The sequence below is a fragment of the Triturus cristatus genome, chromosome 1_2, assembly GCF_964204655.1.
Source record: "Triturus cristatus chromosome 1_2, aTriCri1.1, whole genome shotgun sequence".
Taxonomy (NCBI): domain Eukaryota; kingdom Metazoa; phylum Chordata; class Amphibia; order Caudata; family Salamandridae; genus Triturus; species Triturus cristatus.
In genome coordinates this window covers 714719947-714738957 of record NC_140580.1, presented here as the reverse complement: position 1 = coordinate 714738957, position 19011 = coordinate 714719947, and the positions used below count along the sequence as shown (strand labels likewise).

Sequence of the window (19011 nt, the reverse complement as noted above, 5' to 3'; positions counted from 1 at the left end):
CAACACCAATACCACCATAGCAGGAGTGTGAGAATGACAACAAAAATAAGCTTTATTCTGCATGAGCACAATGTCCGTGGATCGCAGGCAGTTCAAATTCAACAAAGGCCATAGGGCAGTCAATGATTCCCAGCTGGATGGGGGACACAGTGGGATGTGTGTCCCCTACCTTGCCTGCACAGTCAAATGCCATCGTCTTCCATACTGGTGAGGGCATCAGGGGGGGGGGAAGCAACAGGCACCGCAGGGACATCAGGGCAAAGGGGCGGCGTTGTGGGTGCAGGGATGGAGGACTCAACCACAGGGGGTGTGTCATGGCCAAAGGCGGAGGCCAGGATGGCACTACACACCTTAGCAAGGTCCTCCAGGGAGTCCCCTGCACCCGAAGTGACCTCAGGCCCCAAGGAGGGGGGGGGGGTCAGAGGGATGGGTTGCAGCGCCACCGGGGGAGGGTGGAGACAGGGGGGGAGACTCAACCACCCTGACCGAGGACTTCCTTGACCGCTTGCGTGGTGGCGGAACTGTGGGGCTCAGGGACAGAGTCCTTGGGGGAGATGGGGCCAGGAGAGCTGAGGGGAGGGGATTTGGAGGGAGTGGATTGTGTGGAATGCGGACTCCCACTCTGGCTGCGTGTCACACGTTTGCCCCCCGACCCAGTGGGTGTGCCTATCTCACCGTGTGTGTGCGTGTCAGGAGGAGTGAGGTGGACCTTCCCTGCTGGTGTGGTGCCTGTGTCTGTTGTGGTGGGTGCATGCCGACGTCTGGGTGTACGTGGGACAGGCATGGAAGTGGGAAGTGTGGATGGGGCAGGGGTAGGTGGGGGGAGGTCGCGCTGCAGGAGACCCACTGCTGCAGTCAGTGTGGAGTCTATGGACCTCAGCAAGTTGCGTTGGTCAGCCTGCGAAGAATGAATGCCCTCCAAGAATGCCTCGATGTTGGTGAGGGTATTCCCGTGGGAAAGGAGGACATTAAGGATCGCAGCCTGACCAACCTGCATTTGCCGCTGGATGTCCATAGACTCAGCATTGGCGGCAGCTGTGGAGACAGGGGCAGGGGGTGCGGTGCCTGGCAGGAAGGAGACATGCGGTGACCGGGCACGCTGGGAAGGGACACGAGCAAGTGGGAGGCGGCTGATGGGAACTGAGGGGGCGGTGCCAGGTGTTGTTCCACTGTCAGCTGCTGGTGCAGCCTCCGCCAACTCGGAGACATCCTCCTCGGACCTGTCAGCTTCGTATTCTGATGTGCCAGTCGACAGGTCCTCGGCCGCACTATCCTCCGCCTCTGTCCCACTCGATGTGCCAGCCCCGATGTCACGGCTGGCACTGGTGCTCGGTCCCTCCGCCTGGTCTGTGTCCATGTCTCCCTCTGTGTCCCCCGACGATGCTGTGGGCAGGGTGGAGAGACAGAAAGTAATCAGACACCTGTACACATCTGTCACATGAGTCCAATCTACATAGTCAACATTGCATAGCCTGAAGAGGAAGATCCCTAACATCTGCTAAACAAGGTACCGATGTAGGGCATGAAACACACAGTTGGTTGAGCCACCATGCCACTGAAATACCATGGAGAGTATGAGACAATAGCTAAAGACAGGAAACGGAGTCTGATATAGCACCCAGGCCCTGGGGACAATCCTGCCCAGCATCTGCACCACACAGCGTTGGTGAAAATACCGATGACCAGGGACAATAACCATGAACTTGAGACACATGCTGCATAGGTAATGCTGCAAACATGCCCAACATTACTCGGTCACTGCACCTTGCGTGTGTGTCCAGTAACATCACACACTGGCCAGACCCAGCAAGTAGAAATCAGGATTTGACACATAGGCATTGCCCGCCCCAAACAACCCCCACACGATGCAAATTGTTGAGACACAGGTGGCACCAACATCTCATAGTCTGGGTGATAAACACAGGGGCAGGCAAAAAGCAAGATTGGACGCCAAACAGCCAAGGTGCGCCTGTACAAATAATGAGGCACCAGTGCCCATCCTCAGATGAGTATAACAAGACACACAGGCACTGGCAACTGTGAGTATGAAGAAGGACAATCAGGTCAGGCTGCACAGTGGACACCTGTACATAATAGCACGTCTATATACATGGTGACAGGGGACAATGGCACAGAGCACAACCTACGCTGTAGACAGTGAGAGTGTCCACGTTGATGATGACACATACAATACTGAGGATAAGGTGCCCCAGGGGACAGTAGTGGGCACGCAACTACATGCTACAGAATGGTCATGACTGCTACACACGTCACCATCCCTGCACTATGCGTATCGCACACTCATGCACATCATGTCACAGGCCACAACATAGGACATGCGCTATGAGGCATGACACATGAGAGACCAACTCCCATGTCTGGAGTCAGCATCAGTGCCAACTGACATGGAACCCACATGCAGTGCACTTGACAGTTCACAGGCAAGGTCCCACAACCTGTTACACACCACCAATGATGCTACAGTCATTGTTCTCGTGGACAAAGCGCCAGCCTACATTACCTTGTGAAGGAGTGACTACACACAGACCAGGGAACACATTGCAAGGAGGGGAAGGGTGGCAGGGGCGCAGCGCTAAACTGGGGCAAACAGGATCTGCACAGCACCTTTAAACCCTGCCAGTGAATTCATGCCACAGTGCCCTTACAAATGCCGGTGACACACAACAAACGCACATGTACCTACCCCCTTCCGCCTGCTGCATCGCCTGTAAGCGCCTGTCCAGGTCTGGAAAGACCACCGGCAGCACACGCCTGTGGAGGTGGCTCAGACGGCGGCGGCCGCGGTTCTTGTGGCTCTCAGGTGAGTCCCCCAGCAGGAGCCGTGCAATCCTCCGCGTCCAGCACCGGATATCCTGCCAGCGTTTCCTCACCTGGGACAGGCTCCGCCTCCGACCATCCACACGCCTCACGGCACTGACGGCGGTCAGCCAGATCTGCTCCTTGGCAGTGGCGCCTACCTGTGAGGAAGAACAAGTGACACCACATCAATACACCAGCCACATGTCACATAGAGACATATGAGAACAAATTGGCTGGTTACAACAAGGCATGTCATGCAGCCAACGCATTGCACCTCTGTCATAGGGACATCATCCTCTGGTGAGGGAAAAGGCAGTACGTGCCATAGTGGGTACACAGGTGGAATGATGGCAATGTCACAATCAATGATCAAGGCTCACACTGTGCATCACACCCACCCCTCCTGTCTCAGGGCACTGCTGGGAGCACTCTGTACCCACCCCTCCTGTCTCAGGGCACTGCTGGGAGGACTTCGCACCCACCCCCCCCTGGTACCCCCCCGACAGTACATGGCATGTGTGTCACACCAGGACACAATGCCGGAAGTCACAGTCAGAACACAGGGACAGTCTGTGGCAGTGGCCTATGCACTCACCTGATACCCTGGTCGCCCATACAGCATGGGGTACTGTGGGAGGATCACATCCAGCAGAGCCATGTTCTCCTCCAGGGTGAATGGCTGTGACCTCTCCACAGCCCTTGACATGGTTCCAGGGAATCAGTAGCAGCAGCTTGGTCGACAAATGCAAATATGTGCAGGCAAGTACTCCCTCATGGGACCTGGCTGCCTTATATGTGCCCTTCTGCCCAGTCTCATGCACAGGAGTACAGAGTGATTGGTCACTCACATTTGCATCCTATGTTTCCACCAATCCCTTCAAACCTAGCAGTCTGTGGGTTCCCTATCAGTTTCATTCTCCTGCATGATGTAACCCCCACAAACACATTGCAACAAAGTAGAACAATTCCAACTGACTTCTGCTGTGCACCTTCCAGAACAATTTCGAAATTTGAACTTTGTCTCCATGACAACCAGCATGCATGTAGGCCTTAATACTTGTCCCCTATGTAATTTGGAGAATCACACACAGGTACGGTGCGTTTCGGGGCCCTAGGGCACCCCAAATGCATGGCAACGGCCCGTACATGCATCCTACGTTCACTATCACTATGGGTCTGCACGCGTATGTGTACACGTAGTGGTACGGACCGTACACACGCATGTACGCTCACTATCACTACGGGTCTGCACGCGTATGCGTACACGTAGTGGTACGGACCGTACACACGCATGTACGCTCACTATCACTACGGGTCTGCACGCGTATGCGTACACGTAGTGGTACGGACCGTACACATGCATGTACGCTCAATATCACTACGTGTACGCATACGCGTGCAGACCCATAGTGATAGTGAGCGTACATGCGAGTGTACGGCCCTCTCACTATGGTTCAGCACGCGTATGTGTACTCGTAGTGGTACGGACCGTACAAATACCTGTACGTTCGCCATCACGATGGGTACACATACGGCAGCACTCCCACAGTGATTTGGAAACATACACAGGCCCTCTTAGCAGCAGTACGGCGGTTTGTACACATCACTGTGGTGATAGGCAACACACAGGTAGGAATAGGGCGGACATACATGTCCATCGATGGACATACTTGTCCAGGAATGGACATCAATGCATCGCCTGTGCATTACTACATGTGTGGGGCACAGGTGTCACAGGCTGTGATGTGGAACATGCCTCCTGAGTGGAGGAGGCACCAGATGTATGATGAGATGTGTACAGGTGTACTGTGTGAGGGTGCAATGTGTGCCAGGCATGCCCTTGACTCCTATGACATGTGTGCATGTCGTACTGCGCACTTGGGGTGAGCGTCACTGGCATGGCACGGACACCAACACACGGAAGTGTCCCATGATGCCCGGTACAGGGGTCATGACACATGACTTGTCACTAGCCACAGTGCACAATGTGACCATGTCATTTATGTGTCCGGGATTTACATCAGGTTGATGTAGTAGCACCCTCAAAAGCTGCAGCCGTTGCAGCAACCAACATGTGTCTGTGTGTAGATTGTCATTGCACACTGTTCCGCACACCATGACACATGTGTTATTGGATGTGAGGTGCACATGTATGCATGGGACACGGAGTAGCGTGACAAGGCCATGTCAGCATCCTCACAAGGAATGTGTGGTGAGTCATGACATGTGCACCTTCATGGCAAGGTGTGTGGGCAGGCCTAGTGTAATGTCATGTGACCTGTGGCTCCGGTGTTCCGCTACCAGTCTCTGCAATCGGCATCCTACTTCTGCTGATGTGTGGGTGTATGTCACTCCTGTGTTGCGTCTGGCTGTTCACTTGCACTGGGACACAGCTATTCCCATGGCGTGGCATGGGGAGGTTCTCAATCTCCGTGTGTAGCTGGGTCTTGGAAGGAGTGTCACCTTGCATCCATACGTGTCCTGGGCATGTAGCACGTATCTGACTCCCTATGTGGCATGTGTGTATTGCCAGATTTACATGTGCTCAGTAGACATGAGTTGTTGTCGTAGTGCACTCACTCTTCCTTGTCACTTCCAAATTACTGCAGAGCGCCGCCTGTTGCCCGAATAATTCCAGACTTGGCTGCCATGCAGGAGAATGATAGGATCCGGCTCTACCGCTTCACCCAACCGTTGATTCTGGAGCTGACGGCGAGACTGGCACCACACCTGCAACCGCAGCACAGGTATCCTACGGCACTGACACCCCAGCTGAAGGTAATGGCTGCCCTACATTTTCTTGCCACGGGTACCTTCCAAAATACCATAGCTCATGTTGGTGGCATGTCCCAGAGCATGTTCAGCGGTGTGCTGCATGATTTCTTGGAGGCCATGTTGATTCACCTGGATGACTTCATCAAGTTCCCAACCCCTGAACAGATGACAGAGGTCAAGCGTGGTTTCTATGCCCTGGGAGGGATGCCCCATGTCATTGGGTCCATAGATGGGACACATGTAGGTTTGGTACCACCACACGCACGGGAGGTGGCGTACCGAAATCGAAAGCACTACCACTCCATCAATGCCCTTGTGGTGTGTCTGTCCAACATGGTGATTTCACATGTCTGTGCTCGTTTTCCAGGATCAGCACACGATACCTACATCATGAGGCGTAGCGGGATGCCTGATATGATGATGCAGCTGCGCAACGAACGGGCATGTGTTGTTGGTGGGTACAGTCTGTCTGTCCTGTATTCTGTATAGCCGAGCAGCACGACCGCTTCGCCAGTTCTAACGATATCCATGTGCTTTCCATGTAGGGGACGCTGGCTATCCCAACATGCCTTGGCTGCTGACACCTCTCCGCAACCCCATCACGCCGGCCCAGCTCCGCTACAACACCGCCCATGGCCGGACAAGGCGTGTGATAGAGAGGACGTTTGGCATGCTGAAGAGCCGATTCCGGTGCCTCCACAAGACCGGCGGCGCACTCCCATATGCCCCGGCGAAGGTTTGCAAGATCTTCATGGTCTGCTGCATGCTGCACAACATGGCAGTTGAAAGAGCTGTGCCACTCATCCTGAATCAACATGACGAGGACCATCCACCCGTGGAGGACGAAGGCCTTGGCAATGGGGCTAGTGATGTGGAGGATGTGGAGCCGCAAGAGGACATCCGGACTCGGCTCATACGCGACTTCTTTGCTTAGTGGTGAGTACCAGTGTCTGAGTGTGCACGCCTTGGTCCCCGTGTGGCATGTGTTGTGATGTGTGTGTCCACCTGCATGTATGGCACGTGAGTCAGAGGTGTGTGTGGGTGTGTCACTGGAGTGATGGTGGCAGTGATGGTAGTATTTCCCCAGTCATAATTGTGAACTAGCATGTTGTCATCCATACATGTGTCGAGTCAATGCACATGCAAGTGGCTGTGCTTTTTGTGGCTGACTTCTTGTGTGTCTCTCTTCCCCAGGTACCTGCGCATGCCATCTGCTGGTTGCATTGTTGTGGCACTGCTATTCCTCATGGACATGGCATCGTGGGCTGACTCAGCGTTACAGGCACGGACACGTTTGGAAGTCTCCATGGGGTAAGGGATGCATCTGGGGTGTATTGGGTAATCCGTTACAAAGTTGGCACATTTCCTCTTGGAATTAGGATCTGTCTTGCATTCCACTCACAGTGCACTTGTGCATGTGTGTGTCCCTTGGGCACCAATTTGGCCCCTTTAACTATGTGTGGCACAGTCTTACTTGCTGCGTCAAGTGTGACTGCAGTCAGCAGTGGAGTGTGCATGTGTGCCGAGCTATGCATTTGCGCCTTCCTTGTAGCACTGTACATGTGCACATGGAGTGGATCCACACACTCATATGATGCAGGTGGCTGTCCTTGTGCTCGTGTACAGGTTGTGACATGGCCCTGCGTTTTGCCATGATGAAGAGGGGGGGTTCTGGCACTGGCCACCCTTGTCTACATGCACGCAGTCCACCTGCTGACGAGCAGACATTCCCACACACCACAGGACTGATTTGCTCTCCCTGTGTCTCCCTCCTTCTCTGTCCCCCTCTCCCTCCCTCTCTGTCCCCCTCTCCCTCCCTCTGTGTCCCCCTCTCCCTCCCTCTGTGTCCCCCTCTCCCTCCCTCTCTGTCCCCCTCTCCCTCCCTCTGTGTGTCAGCCTCCTCCCTCTGTCCATCTTCCTGTGTCTCCCTCCCTCTGTGTCCCCCTCTCCCTCCCTCTCTGTCCCCCTCTCCCTCCCTCTGTGTGTCAGCCTCCTCCCTCTGTCCATCTTCCTGTGTCTCCCTCCCTCTCTGTCCCCCTCTCCCTCCCTCTCTGTCCCCCTCTCCCTCCCTCTGTGTGTCAGCCTCCTCCCTCTGTCCGTCTCCCTCCCTCTCAGTCCCCCTCTCCCTCCCTCTGTGTCCCCCTCTCCCTCCCTCTCTGTCCCCCTCTCCCTCCCTCTGTGTGTCAGCCTCCTCCCTCTGTCCGTCTCCCTCCCTCTCAGTCCCCCTCTCCCTCCCTCTGTGTCCCCCTCTCCCTCCCTCCGTGTGTCACCCTCTGTCACCTTGGCCCAGCTTCCTGGGCACACACTGTTAGCAGATCTTTGAGTGGCCCTTGGCCTGTTGATGTGAGTTTGTTTCTGATCTCCAGGCACCCATTTTGTCTGCTGTGTGTCTGTGCGCTGCTGCTGTGGTGGTGTGTGCTGCCACTCTTTCACACTGTTGGCTGTTCATTAGCTGCTGGCATGTGCAAAACAGTGCCTTCACCCCCATGTGTTGATGCAAGGCATCCGCCATTTGCTGGCAAGTCATTCCTGTGTTGGGACACAGTGTTTGTCTGGCTGTGACCTAGGCCATATGGGCAGAGGGCATTGTTGTCTGCTTTGGAGTCGCACTATGTGATTCTTGGTGCCCAGCCTCCCGCCATCCGGGTTACCGTGTCATGTGTTGTTGTCTTCTGTGGCCTGTGACTTGACATTGTCCAGCTGGGTGCATGGGGCATGGTGGCAGCAGTGGCATGTGCCTGCTCATGGAGTGTGGTTGAGTAATGCGATGGCTTGTGGTGGTTGCGTGCCTGTTATTAATTTTGGTTGTGGTTGCAGTTCCCCCCATGTGAGGTGCGTTGTTTGTGTACTCACCCGGGTCTCGGAGTCCTTCTACTCCTTCAACTGCCTCCACCGGCAGTATGGCCATCACCCTCTCCTCCCAGGGATGGTACTGTACGGGTCTGCGGGAGGGCCCTCCTCCGGTGGCGTTGGCCTGGTCGTGTTCCTCCTGTCTCTTGGCTCTGACCCTCCTCCGCAGATCGTACCACCTGTTCTGGCAATCCTGCTTGGTCCTCCTGGTGTCCGCAACAGCATTCACAGCATCGACGATGGTCTGCCACATGGCAGTTTTGGCTGCCTGGCTGGTGCTTCTGACCAATGTTCCAAAGATCTGTGGCTCGACTCTGAGGATTTGATCAACAAGGACCTCCAACTCTCGGTGACTGAACTTTGGATTCTTGGTAGTGGGCATGGTGAGGGGTGTGGGTGGGGATGGTGTGGGTGTGGGGGGTGTGTGGATGTTGGGGGGGGGTGTGGATGGTTGTGTGTGTGTGTGAATGTGATGAGAGGGTGTTTGTGAGGGTGGTCGTGTGAAGGTGTGCAAGTGTAAGATGTGGTGTCGCTTGTAGTCTGGTTCTGTGGTGTCTGGCAGCAGTGGGTCTGTTGCAAAGGCTCATGGTTTGTGTGTGTGGGCCCTTTTTATTGGTCCATGGGTGGGTGTGGCAGTGTTTGAATTTTGGGTGGGTGTGTTATAAGGAGTGGTGGTGTATTGGGCCTCTGTTTGTTTTTGACAGTTGCAGGTCAGTGATTGTGTTATTTTAGTGGTTGTTGGCCATGTTTAGTGGCTGTGTGCCTTTCGAATGGTGTATTGTTGAGTTGTTTTGTTTTGTCCTTGTTGTGTACGTGCGTTTTGAGCGTGTGTACGGTGTGTACATGGACCATTTGGTTGTACGATTTGGTCCTTGTGTGTGGCTTTGTACGACTCGTACATGCGGTTGTGATGTTGGGGCATGGGGTGCGCTCCGTACTTAGGAGGTTGTGTTGGGGGTGCGCCAGGAACGTACTGGGGTGGGGGTACGACTGGAACGTACTGGGGTGTACATAGACGGTGGTACGACACGTACAGGGGTGGGGGGGTGTACATAGACGGTGGTACGACACGTACAGGTGTGGGGGGGTGTACATTGACGGTGGTACGACACGTACAGGGGTGGGGGGGTGTACATTGACGGTGGTACGACACGTACAGGGGTGGGGGGGTGTACATTGACGGTGGTACGACACGTACAGGGGTGGGGGGGTGTACATTGACGGTGGTACGACACGTACAGGGGTGGGGGGGTGTACATTGACGGTGGTACGACACGTACAGGGGTGGGGGGGTGTACATTGACGGTGGTACGACACGTACTGGGGTGGGGGTACGACTGGAACGTACTGGGGTGTACATAGACGGTGGTACGACACGTACAGGGGTGGGGGGGTGTACATTGACGGTGGTACGACACGTACAGGGGTGGGGGGGTGTACATTGACGGTGGTACGACACGTACTGGGGTGGGGGGTGTACATTGACGGTGGTATGACACGTACTGGGGTGGGGGTACGACTGGAACGTACTGGGGTGTAGGTAGACGGGGCTATGACACGTACTGGGGTGGGGGTGTGGCTCGAACGTACTGGGGTGTAGGTACACGGGGGGTACGACACGTACTGGGGTGGGGGTGCGACTGGAACGTACTGGGGTGTACATAGACGGTGGTACGACACGTACAGGGGTGGGGGGGTGTACATTGACGGTGGTACGACACGTACTGGGGTGGGGGTACGACTGGAACGTACTGGGGTGTACATAGACGGGTGGGGGTATACATATGCGGGGGGTACGTGTCGGACGTACGGGGGCTGGGGGGAGTGTTGGGCGCGTATGCGGGCACATGTCTCCATGGTTGCTATAGGTGTTCGGTGCGGACGGTGTTTTTTCCATACGGTTGTAGGCTCGGACGCACGGGATGGATCGTGATTCCTCGGTCGGACTTGGATTTTTACGTTTGTAAGGTAAATCGTCCGAGGACGTGTCGGACACATTTTCCGACCCGACGACGTGTGGGGAATGATTCCCGGTGCGGTTCGTATGGACTTTTTACCATGCGAATCGTGATTGCCAGTTCGTACGGCACTTGTACGATTCGTACGGTAAAAAGACCCGATACGAGTCGCACGGGGGAATTTTTTACCGGATCGTGATCGGCACCAGAGTGTGCAGCTGCTGCCTGATGAAACACCGGTACTTCCTTTTGTTGCAAATTAATCAATAGGAAAACGGCAGTAGCTACTTGTTTCCTGCGCAATGTAACTAAAATGTAAACTATAATAAAAGCCACATATACAGTTTAAAGAGCACGCAAAAAACGTAAAAAGATGAAATAGTGAACAAAGGCACAATTTCGCAATCAAGTGTAAAAGGCAAACATTAGGTTTAGAAGGTTCATATGTGGGTAAAAAAAAGCATAGTGTGGCCTCGAAAGGACATGCACGGATTCCAAAGGCCGCACAAGAAGCGCTTTAAACCAAAGGCCGCACAAGAAGCGCTTTAAAGGCACAAATGGTGAGCAAAAGGCACACATGCGAGAATAAAAGTCATATAAAGCGAATAGAAGTACATGTTTCGCCTTCCCACCTACCCCACCACCACCTTGTGGTGCTGTAGGCTGTTAAATGTACAAAGCGAGGCCTATTGCCTCATATGTTTTACAGCATAATCCCCAGTGTGCACCACAAGGTAGCACAGACCACTGCGGCTCACTGGAAAGCAAATACAAGCACTGTGGTCTGTTTGTGGCATGGCGAGCTTTTAGAGAGGGTGTGTACATACAGCGTGACTAGCGTTTGTCTCAAAGGATGTTGCAGAAAAATACGTACACGGGTAATGCGGTGAGGGGGGGAAGAGTCAGTACAGCACTGCACTCCTTCAATAACTACTACACATGTCTGTTTTCAAAAAGACATTACTTCCTAAGAACAGTAGCTTTGCCGCATAAAACATGATGTAGATTCCCGTACTTTGTACACGTAAATCTATCTGCAAGGCCACTGGAATTATTGGGCCTGCGATGACAAAATTATGTGCCCGCGGTTTACAGATCTAATCCTCTTGAGCACCTTACAGGTGGGCTGCGGTAACATTCCAGGACTCCGCATTTCAACGGGGAGACAGTTCCAATCATAGTACAGTGGCTTCTCTGCCTTGTCAGCCATTGAGTGACCAGTTTTCAGCCACATACATTCATTCATGTAACTGAGGTTGATAGGTTGCACGTGAGGCTCGGTGATCAGCTGTACAACAGTTTTCAGCCACATACATTCATTCATGTAACTGAGGTTGATAGGTTGCACGTGAGGCTCGGTGATCACCTGTACAACAGACTGATTCTGCAGAAAAAAATAATTGCCAGCTCAGTGTATTGTGTTCTGTTTAAAAGTTTATTTATTCCTGCAAACGAGGTACAAATAGGGTTCTTTCAGGTATTTTTTTTATATCTAGCACTTACATTTCCCAATGAATCATGGTATATATCTTTGGACCTACCCATAGAATATTTTTCTTTTTTTGGCAGTTTTATGTAGCGCCAACTCGACCCGAAGATAGTGATGTGCTTTACATGAGCACCCGTTACATTATACAAGAACATGTTAATTTTTGGTAGGCACAAGGAGATTAGGTGATCTACGCAGAATCACAGACGTTGAGGCAACGCCGAGACTCAAACAGAGTTGCCCTGCAAATCGTTTATACACATTGTTTTGAAAGTACTGCTTCTGCTTAAACCATTCCCAAAATCTTATTGCCTTATATTTCCATAGCATAAGCCCCTATGTGCACCACAAAGAAGCAAAGAGCACAGCAGCGCAGTGGAATGCATATACAAGCACTGTGGTCTGTTTCTAGCATGGCGAGCTGTAGAGAGGGTGTGTACATACAGCATGACTAACGTATGCTCAAAAAGATGCAGAAAAAAAATCCGTACACAGGTAATTCCGTGGAGGGAACGGGTCAGTAACACCACTGCACACCTTCATTAACTACTAAACATGCCTGTCTGCAAAAACACATTACCTACCGGCAACAGTATCTTTGCAGCATAAATCCTGATGTTGAATTTGTACATTGCACTAGAATTATGTGCACCAACATATATGGATGGGTTGACTAAATCTTTTCTACATGTATGGTTTTAAAAGTACAGGTTTGGCATAAATCATTCAGAAGCACTAAGAGGCTGACGAAAGCTACGTTTGTTTGTGGCCTGGCGAGATTTACAAAGGGTGACTAGTGTCTGCCCAAAAGGATGTGGATGAAAATTCCGTACATGGGTAGTGCCGTTGGAGGGGGGGGGGGGAGGGGAGGGGGGGGGTCTCTAGCAGCACTGCACTCCTTCATTAACTCCTACACATGCCTGTATTAAAAAAAACATTACTTACCGGTATCAGTAGCTTTGCCATATAAATCATGATGTTTATTTACGTAAATTGCACAGCGTAACTATCTGCTAAGCCACTAAAAATATGTGGATGGCGAACACCAACATATGTGGCCGGGTTGACTAAATCAGGCTTAAAAAAAAGGCAATGTTACGGTGGCTTGTCTCTATGCTAAAGGTCGCTCTTCAAAACACTTCAGCCATATGGTTTCCAAAGTACACATTCTGCTTAAACAATTTACAAGCACTAGCAGCGCGGCGATAGCTACATATTTCCAAATACACACCAAAACAATTTTTCATAGCTCCACTTAACTTAAAATTTTTATACACATAATAATTAACTATTAAGTGCTCCATCCAAAATAAAGGTTTGGGTAAAAAAGACAAGACAGAAAGTCTGCTTTAGTGTTTCCGTGCAAAAACCTACACTTCAGAAAGGAAACCAGGACAGACTAATTAAGTGCAAACAAGCGGAGCGAGACAGATTGCAATCTATTCGTCGGCAGCATCTGTGGGACACCAAACAAGCACAGCAGGATGCTAAAGTTGTGCTCGCACGGAGGAAAGTTAAATAAAAGAAGTGTCCCCCCAGACATTGCATAAAACCTTGACTGAAGACTCCGATTCGAAAACATCACAGACTCAAAAAAAAAGGTAGAAGTTCTCCCTGTGGCGTTAATTCAAGACTTGTCAAAAATGCAATTTAAGAGTTAAAGCTTCGTTAATTTTGCAGTGAAAGATAAACACATTTACATTCTGCTCATCCAGTAGCCTGTTTACGTGATACAATAAACACATGACCTGTGACTTCTTCTGAATACTGTTAATTTCAGAGTTAGGAAGCAAGTCTTTTTACGTAGCAAGTGGCAATCCGGCGAATGTGAGAGAATTACTGAAGCTATTTAAACAAGCCCGGCGGAGCGTGGCACGCGCGCGCTTGGGGGCGGGGGAGCGCATTCCAGGCGGGGGAGCGAACCCTTTGAAGAGCTCCAAAAAAGCGGAGTGCATGGCGGCACCAAGCGCGTGATTGTGCGCGTGCTAGCAATGCAATCCACTTTTTGGGAGCACTTTGAAATGCCCTTTTACAATAGTCTCGCTTTGCGATCGCTTACGCGATAGCAAGGCGAGACCTAAAAAACATTGTTTAAAGTGAGTCATTATCATGGCTCAAACAGCCAAAACCAATGACATTCGTCAGTTATGGTTAGTAGCGCACACTAAGCATATCTGCCATGCTTCAGACAACAACCTGCTGATCGACCAGAAATAAAAAAAATTAAAAAGCTAATAAGAAAGAAACACAGTGGCTGGCCCATGTACTGGTCTGTTGTGTGTTACTATCCATACTTGGCGAACTGCAGTGGTTTTGGAACCATAACTGTTGACTTTTTTACTGCTTGTTTTCATGGTGGTATGATGGAGGCACAAGTGTGCCTCCACCACGGAGCCCAAACCATGAATGCTTCATAACCATGCATTCCTTTACAACGCATGACTTAATCATGCAAATTCATAGTATAGGCATGAATGGTAATATAGTATGTGTGGCTAAGGTTGCCACTACCCTGACCCTCCACCCCGACAGCTTCCCCACCCGTGCTGTCCCTAAAACCCTGCCCCTTTACAAACATAACCCCAACCCCGTCACCCAAGCGCTGACCCTAAAACTACCCGGTCTACCCATTCCTCTACTCCTGCCCTAAAGCCTACAAACCTGCCCCTTTACTTACACTACCCCGACCCCCCCACCCCTGCGCTGCCCCTTAAACTACACCAACCCCTTCCACTGCCCTGAGACCTACCCCGACCTCCCTCAGGCCCACAAACTACCCCAACTACCCATTCCCCTCCCCCTGCCCCTTTACATACAGTACCACGACCCCCACGCTGTCCCTAAAACTACTCCAACCCCTTCCACTGCCCTGAAACCTACCCCGACACCTCTAGCCCTAAAAGCTACCCGACTACCCATTCCCCTCCCACTGCCCTGAGACCGACCTCGACAGCACTAAAACTACCCCGAATACCCATTTCACTCCCCCTGCCCTAAGGCCTATATCCCTGCCCCTTTACATACACAAACCCGACCCACCCCCATGCTGTCCCTCAAACTACTCTGACCCCCCCCCCCCCAGCCCTGAAATCTACCCCCTCAGCTTCCCTTACCTCATCGTGTCTCTTCTGGGTGTCTTCCTGCTTCCGCCTTCACCACAACAGCTAGACCGTACACTGCCTTACCATGCATATGTGTGCTTGTGGCAGATGTGTGTTTAAGGCAAGCGTGGTTGAGCCTGCATAGTCGGAACACCCGTGATTAAGACTGCGGTGTTCCGACTATTTCCCTTTTTTCACTGATATATTTGATTTTTTTCAGGCCACCTCTGGAATAATTACAGATAATGGTGGTTTTGAAAGCCCAGAAAAAGCTATACATTTCCTAAATAAGTTTTTGGGATGTTACTGATTTCACTACATGTAAGAAATGGTTAAACAAGCCATAGCATTAATGCATTAACAGGTGATGATAACTTTTGTTTATACAGTCCGGTCAACTCACCGCAAAACTAAGTCCTTGAGCCTTGAAACCTGGTATATGTGAGGGAAAAGAACTATGGGAGGGGAGGGGGGGGGGGAAGGTGTAAGGGTCTCATCAACATAGAAAGAGATAGCATGGTTCACGATGTCTTTGTCCATACAGATACAAAAGAAAGGAATTCCTATCTCCCCAACATACAAATAACAGGATTCTGGGGGTGGACTAGGCATTTTTACCTCTCAGGAGCTCCTCGTGGGCGCACACGGTGCGGACACAAACTTCCCTGTTGATCACGTATGCCCGGCGTAAGCTGAAAGGAAGAAAAAAATAGATGTTTACTTTAGGACTACATTGGCTACAATGAGTTTCACTTTGCAAGCTTTAGCCCTATGACCTCCTTCTTGCTGGATTGTCTTTTTGGTGAATCTCTGGAGTCAGGCATTTATGACAGAGCATGCCTGTGTCTTTGAGAAACGTTCGAAGTCATGTTTCTATGACTGTGCGATCTTGTGTCTCGGGAGAATGTCTAAAGTCATGTTTCTATAGTTGAGGTTGTGTCTATGAGTAATGTCTGAAGTCATGCATCAATGGCAAAACAGGCCTGTCTGGCCACAGGCTAGGACTTGCTGGTAATCCCCACTGAAGAAGTGCTTTTAGGGCAGTGCAAGTGTGTCTGGGGAATGTCTGAAGTCATTCTACAGGGCTGAGGGATGGTGCCCACTCAGAATGCCCAAACGGATGCTTTTATAGTTATGCCAGTCTGTGTATTTGGAATGTCTGAACTTACAGTTCCATGCACTTCAAAACAAGAGGTGGATTGTACTTTCTGAACTCACTGCGCTGCCACCATCTACCCAGCCAACCGCCAAACACCCCCACACACAGATGAAACAAGTCACTGTTTCCCTGCCCTGCAGGTGATTGGGAGTGTGTTTTGCCTTTGGCAGAGGATCCTGTGTCCCACACAACATATTGGGTATGTCCTATGTTATGTGCACATTGTGAAAATAGTGTCTCATCAACACTTCTCTCTCCTCGTACTCCCCAGAAGAACTATTTGGAGTTCAATCCTAATAGGTCACAAGGTTAAAGGAATATGCTACTCACCAGTATGCATCTGTTTTTGGCATGTAGAGCTGCAGATCTACACATTGTGCATTGATCGCCATCTGGTGTTTTGCCCGGATGTTGCAGTTGTTTTTCTCTTGGAAAGTCTTTGGAAGTCACGAGGTATGTGACTCCTCCTTTAGATCATATTGCGCATGGGCTTCGGCTCCATCCTCAGATTGTTTTTCGCCAGCGGGGGAATGATGGAGCTTTGTAAGAAAAAGGAAAGATGCCCATGTGTGCTGTATCTAAATAAGATAAAACTGGAACAGATAAAGGTAGCCGGGGAGGCGGGTAGAGATCTGCAGCTCTACAAGCCAAGAACAGATGCATACTGGTAAGTAGCATATTCCGTTCGAGGAATATGAGCTGCAGATTACACACTGTGCATAGATTACATAGCAGTACTCGCTCCTAGCGGCGACCACCAGTATCTGTTGCAGTTGTTTGAAACAATGTTCTGAGGACAGCCTGGCCCACACTAGCTTGTTGCTTAGTTTGCACATCTACACAATAGTGTTTAGTGAAAGTGTGCGGTGTAGACCATGTAGCTGCTCTGCAGATATCATCTAAGGGGATGTTCCCTAAAAATGCCATGGAAGCCCCTATCTTACATGTAGAGTGGGCTTTAGGGGGAACAGATAGCGTTCGTTTTGCTTTGTGGTAGCAAATCTGTATGCATTTAACAATCCACGTAGCTATCCCGGATTTGGAGATGGGGTTGCCTTTGTGTGGTGGTGAGAAAGACACGAATAGTTGTTTAGTCTTGCGAAAAGGTTGTGTTCTCTCGATGTAGTAGAGTAAAGCTCTTTTGACATCTAGGGTGTGTAGAGCTCTTTCTGCAATGGTTTGTGGCTGCGAGAAGAATACGGGCAGTTCCACAGATTGATTTAGGTGAAAGGGAGAAATGACTTTAGGAAGGAATTTTGGATTAGTGCGGAGAACAACCTTATTATGATGCATTTGCAGAAAGGGTTCTTGAATGGTGAGTGCTTGTATCTCACTGACCCTTCTGAGCGAAGTAATGGCTACAAGGAAAGCAGTTTTCCATGTTGAAATTGAAGCTCACATTTATGTAGAGGTTCAAATGGAGGCCCCATTAGTCTCGTGAGAACGATGTTTAGGTTCCACACAGGTGAGGGTGGCACTCGGGGGGGATTATTCTCTTAAGGCCTTCCATGAATGCTTTTATGGCAGGTACTCTGAAGAGTGATAGATGCTGTCTATTTTGTAGATACGCTGCTATGGCTGCAAGGTGTAATCTAATAGACGTGTAGGCTAGGTTGCATCTTTGGAGGTGTAGTAAGTAGCCTATGATGTGTTGGATAGACACATCTAAGGGATTGACGTTCTTGTTGTGACAATAGATCACAAAACGTTTCCACTTGGCTGCGTAGCAAGCTCTAGTGGTAGGTCGTCTAGCTTCTTTAATGATGTTCATACAGTCAGGGGGAAGATTAAGGTAACCAAATTCTAGGATTTCAGGAGCCTGATCGCAAGGTTGAGCTGAGCTGGGTCCGGGTGTCTGATCTCTCCATGGTTCTGGGTTAAGAGGCGCAGAGAGAGGTGTAACTTTTGGTGCGGAACTACGGAGAGTTCCAGCAATGTGGTGTACCACAGTTGTCTGGCCCAAGTCGGAGCAACTAGGATGAGAGTTAGGGAATGTTGCTGTAGTTTGCGCACCACTAATGGAATGAGTGGGAGAGGCGGAAAAGCGTACGCAAATCTGCCTGACCAGTTCATCCATATAGCATTGCCTTTGGACAATGGGTGTGGATATCTGGTGGCGAAGCTTGGGCATTTGGCGCTTTCGTGGGTGGCGAAGAGGTCTATCTGTGGTTGCCCCCACATTTGAAAGAATGGTTGAAGAACTTGTGGATGAAGTTCCCACTCATGGATCTGTTGTGTTTGACGGCTCAACAGATCTGCATTGGTGTTTTGGGCTCCTGGGACATGTTGGGCTAGGAGAAAAATGTTTTGAGGTATGGCCCACCTTCATATGCTCTGTGCTAGCTGAGAGAGCTGCAGAGAGTGTGTGCCGCCCTGTTTTTGGATGTAGTACATGGCTGTCATGTTGTCTCTGCGGACTAAGACAGCCTTGCCTGAGACGTGTGTTTGAAAGGCTTTTAGGGCTAGGAATATGGCCAGTAACTCCAGATGGTTGATGTGGAGTAAGTTTTGTTGAGGTGTCCACCTGCCCTGCATGGTGTGATGTAGTATGTGAGTTCCCAAGCCGGAGAGCGATGTGTCCGCAGTTAGAACTATTTGAGGAACCGGCTCTAGGAACGGTCGCCCTTTGGAAAGGTTTTTGGTGGTCCACCACTGCAGAGAGTGATGGGCACGACCGTCCATCAACCATTATCCTCTGAGCCCGGTCGACAACGATAACGCGTCTAAATATAAAGGTTACACCATACCTGTGACGCCTCTGCTGACACTGTTTTACATATCAACTATTTTTATCAAGACACGGCAACAAAAAAGAACTTTTTAAATACCAGATTTTAACACGTATATGCACTAGTTGCA

General features: G+C 50.8%; 2 protein-coding genes across 2 annotated transcripts in view; both read right to left on the bottom strand.

Annotated features, from left to right (window-relative positions):
* The window catches only part of MFAP2 (microfibril associated protein 2), a 224523-nt gene that overhangs the window by 42155 nt on the left and 163357 nt on the right, over positions 1–19011 (bottom strand). Inside the window, exon 8 of the mRNA XM_085608588.1 lies at positions 15612–15685. Within this exon, the coding sequence (XP_085464714.1) occupies positions 15612–15685 (74 nt within the window). The remainder of the gene's footprint in view (positions 1–15611; positions 15686–19011) is intronic.
* LOC146867882 (uncharacterized) lies at positions 65–12867 on the bottom strand. The gene is made up of 4 exons (XM_085614191.1): positions 12838–12867; positions 11497–11787; positions 2705–2978; positions 65–1383 (listed from the first exon to the last, which is right to left on the bottom strand). Exons 1-4 carry the CDS (start codon positions 12865–12867, stop codon positions 473–475), a joined length of 1506 nt encoding a protein of 501 aa, XP_085470317.1. The 3' UTR covers positions 65–472.

What these genes read in the sequence shown, in the direction of transcription:
- LOC146867882 (XM_085614191.1), bottom strand. Translation starts at nt 12,867, where the DNA reads ATGATTTATATGGCAAAGCTACTGATACCG. An exon ending in TGGCAAAGCTACTGATACCG is followed by an intron (nt 11,788 to 12,837) that starts GTAAGTAATGTT and finishes TTTTTTCTGCAG; the next exon opens with AATCAGTCTGTTGTACAGGT. An exon ending in TGCTCAAGAGGATTAGATCT is followed by an intron (nt 2,979 to 11,496) that starts GTAAACCGCGGG and finishes TCTTCCTCACAG; the next exon opens with GTAGGCGCCACTGCCAAGGA.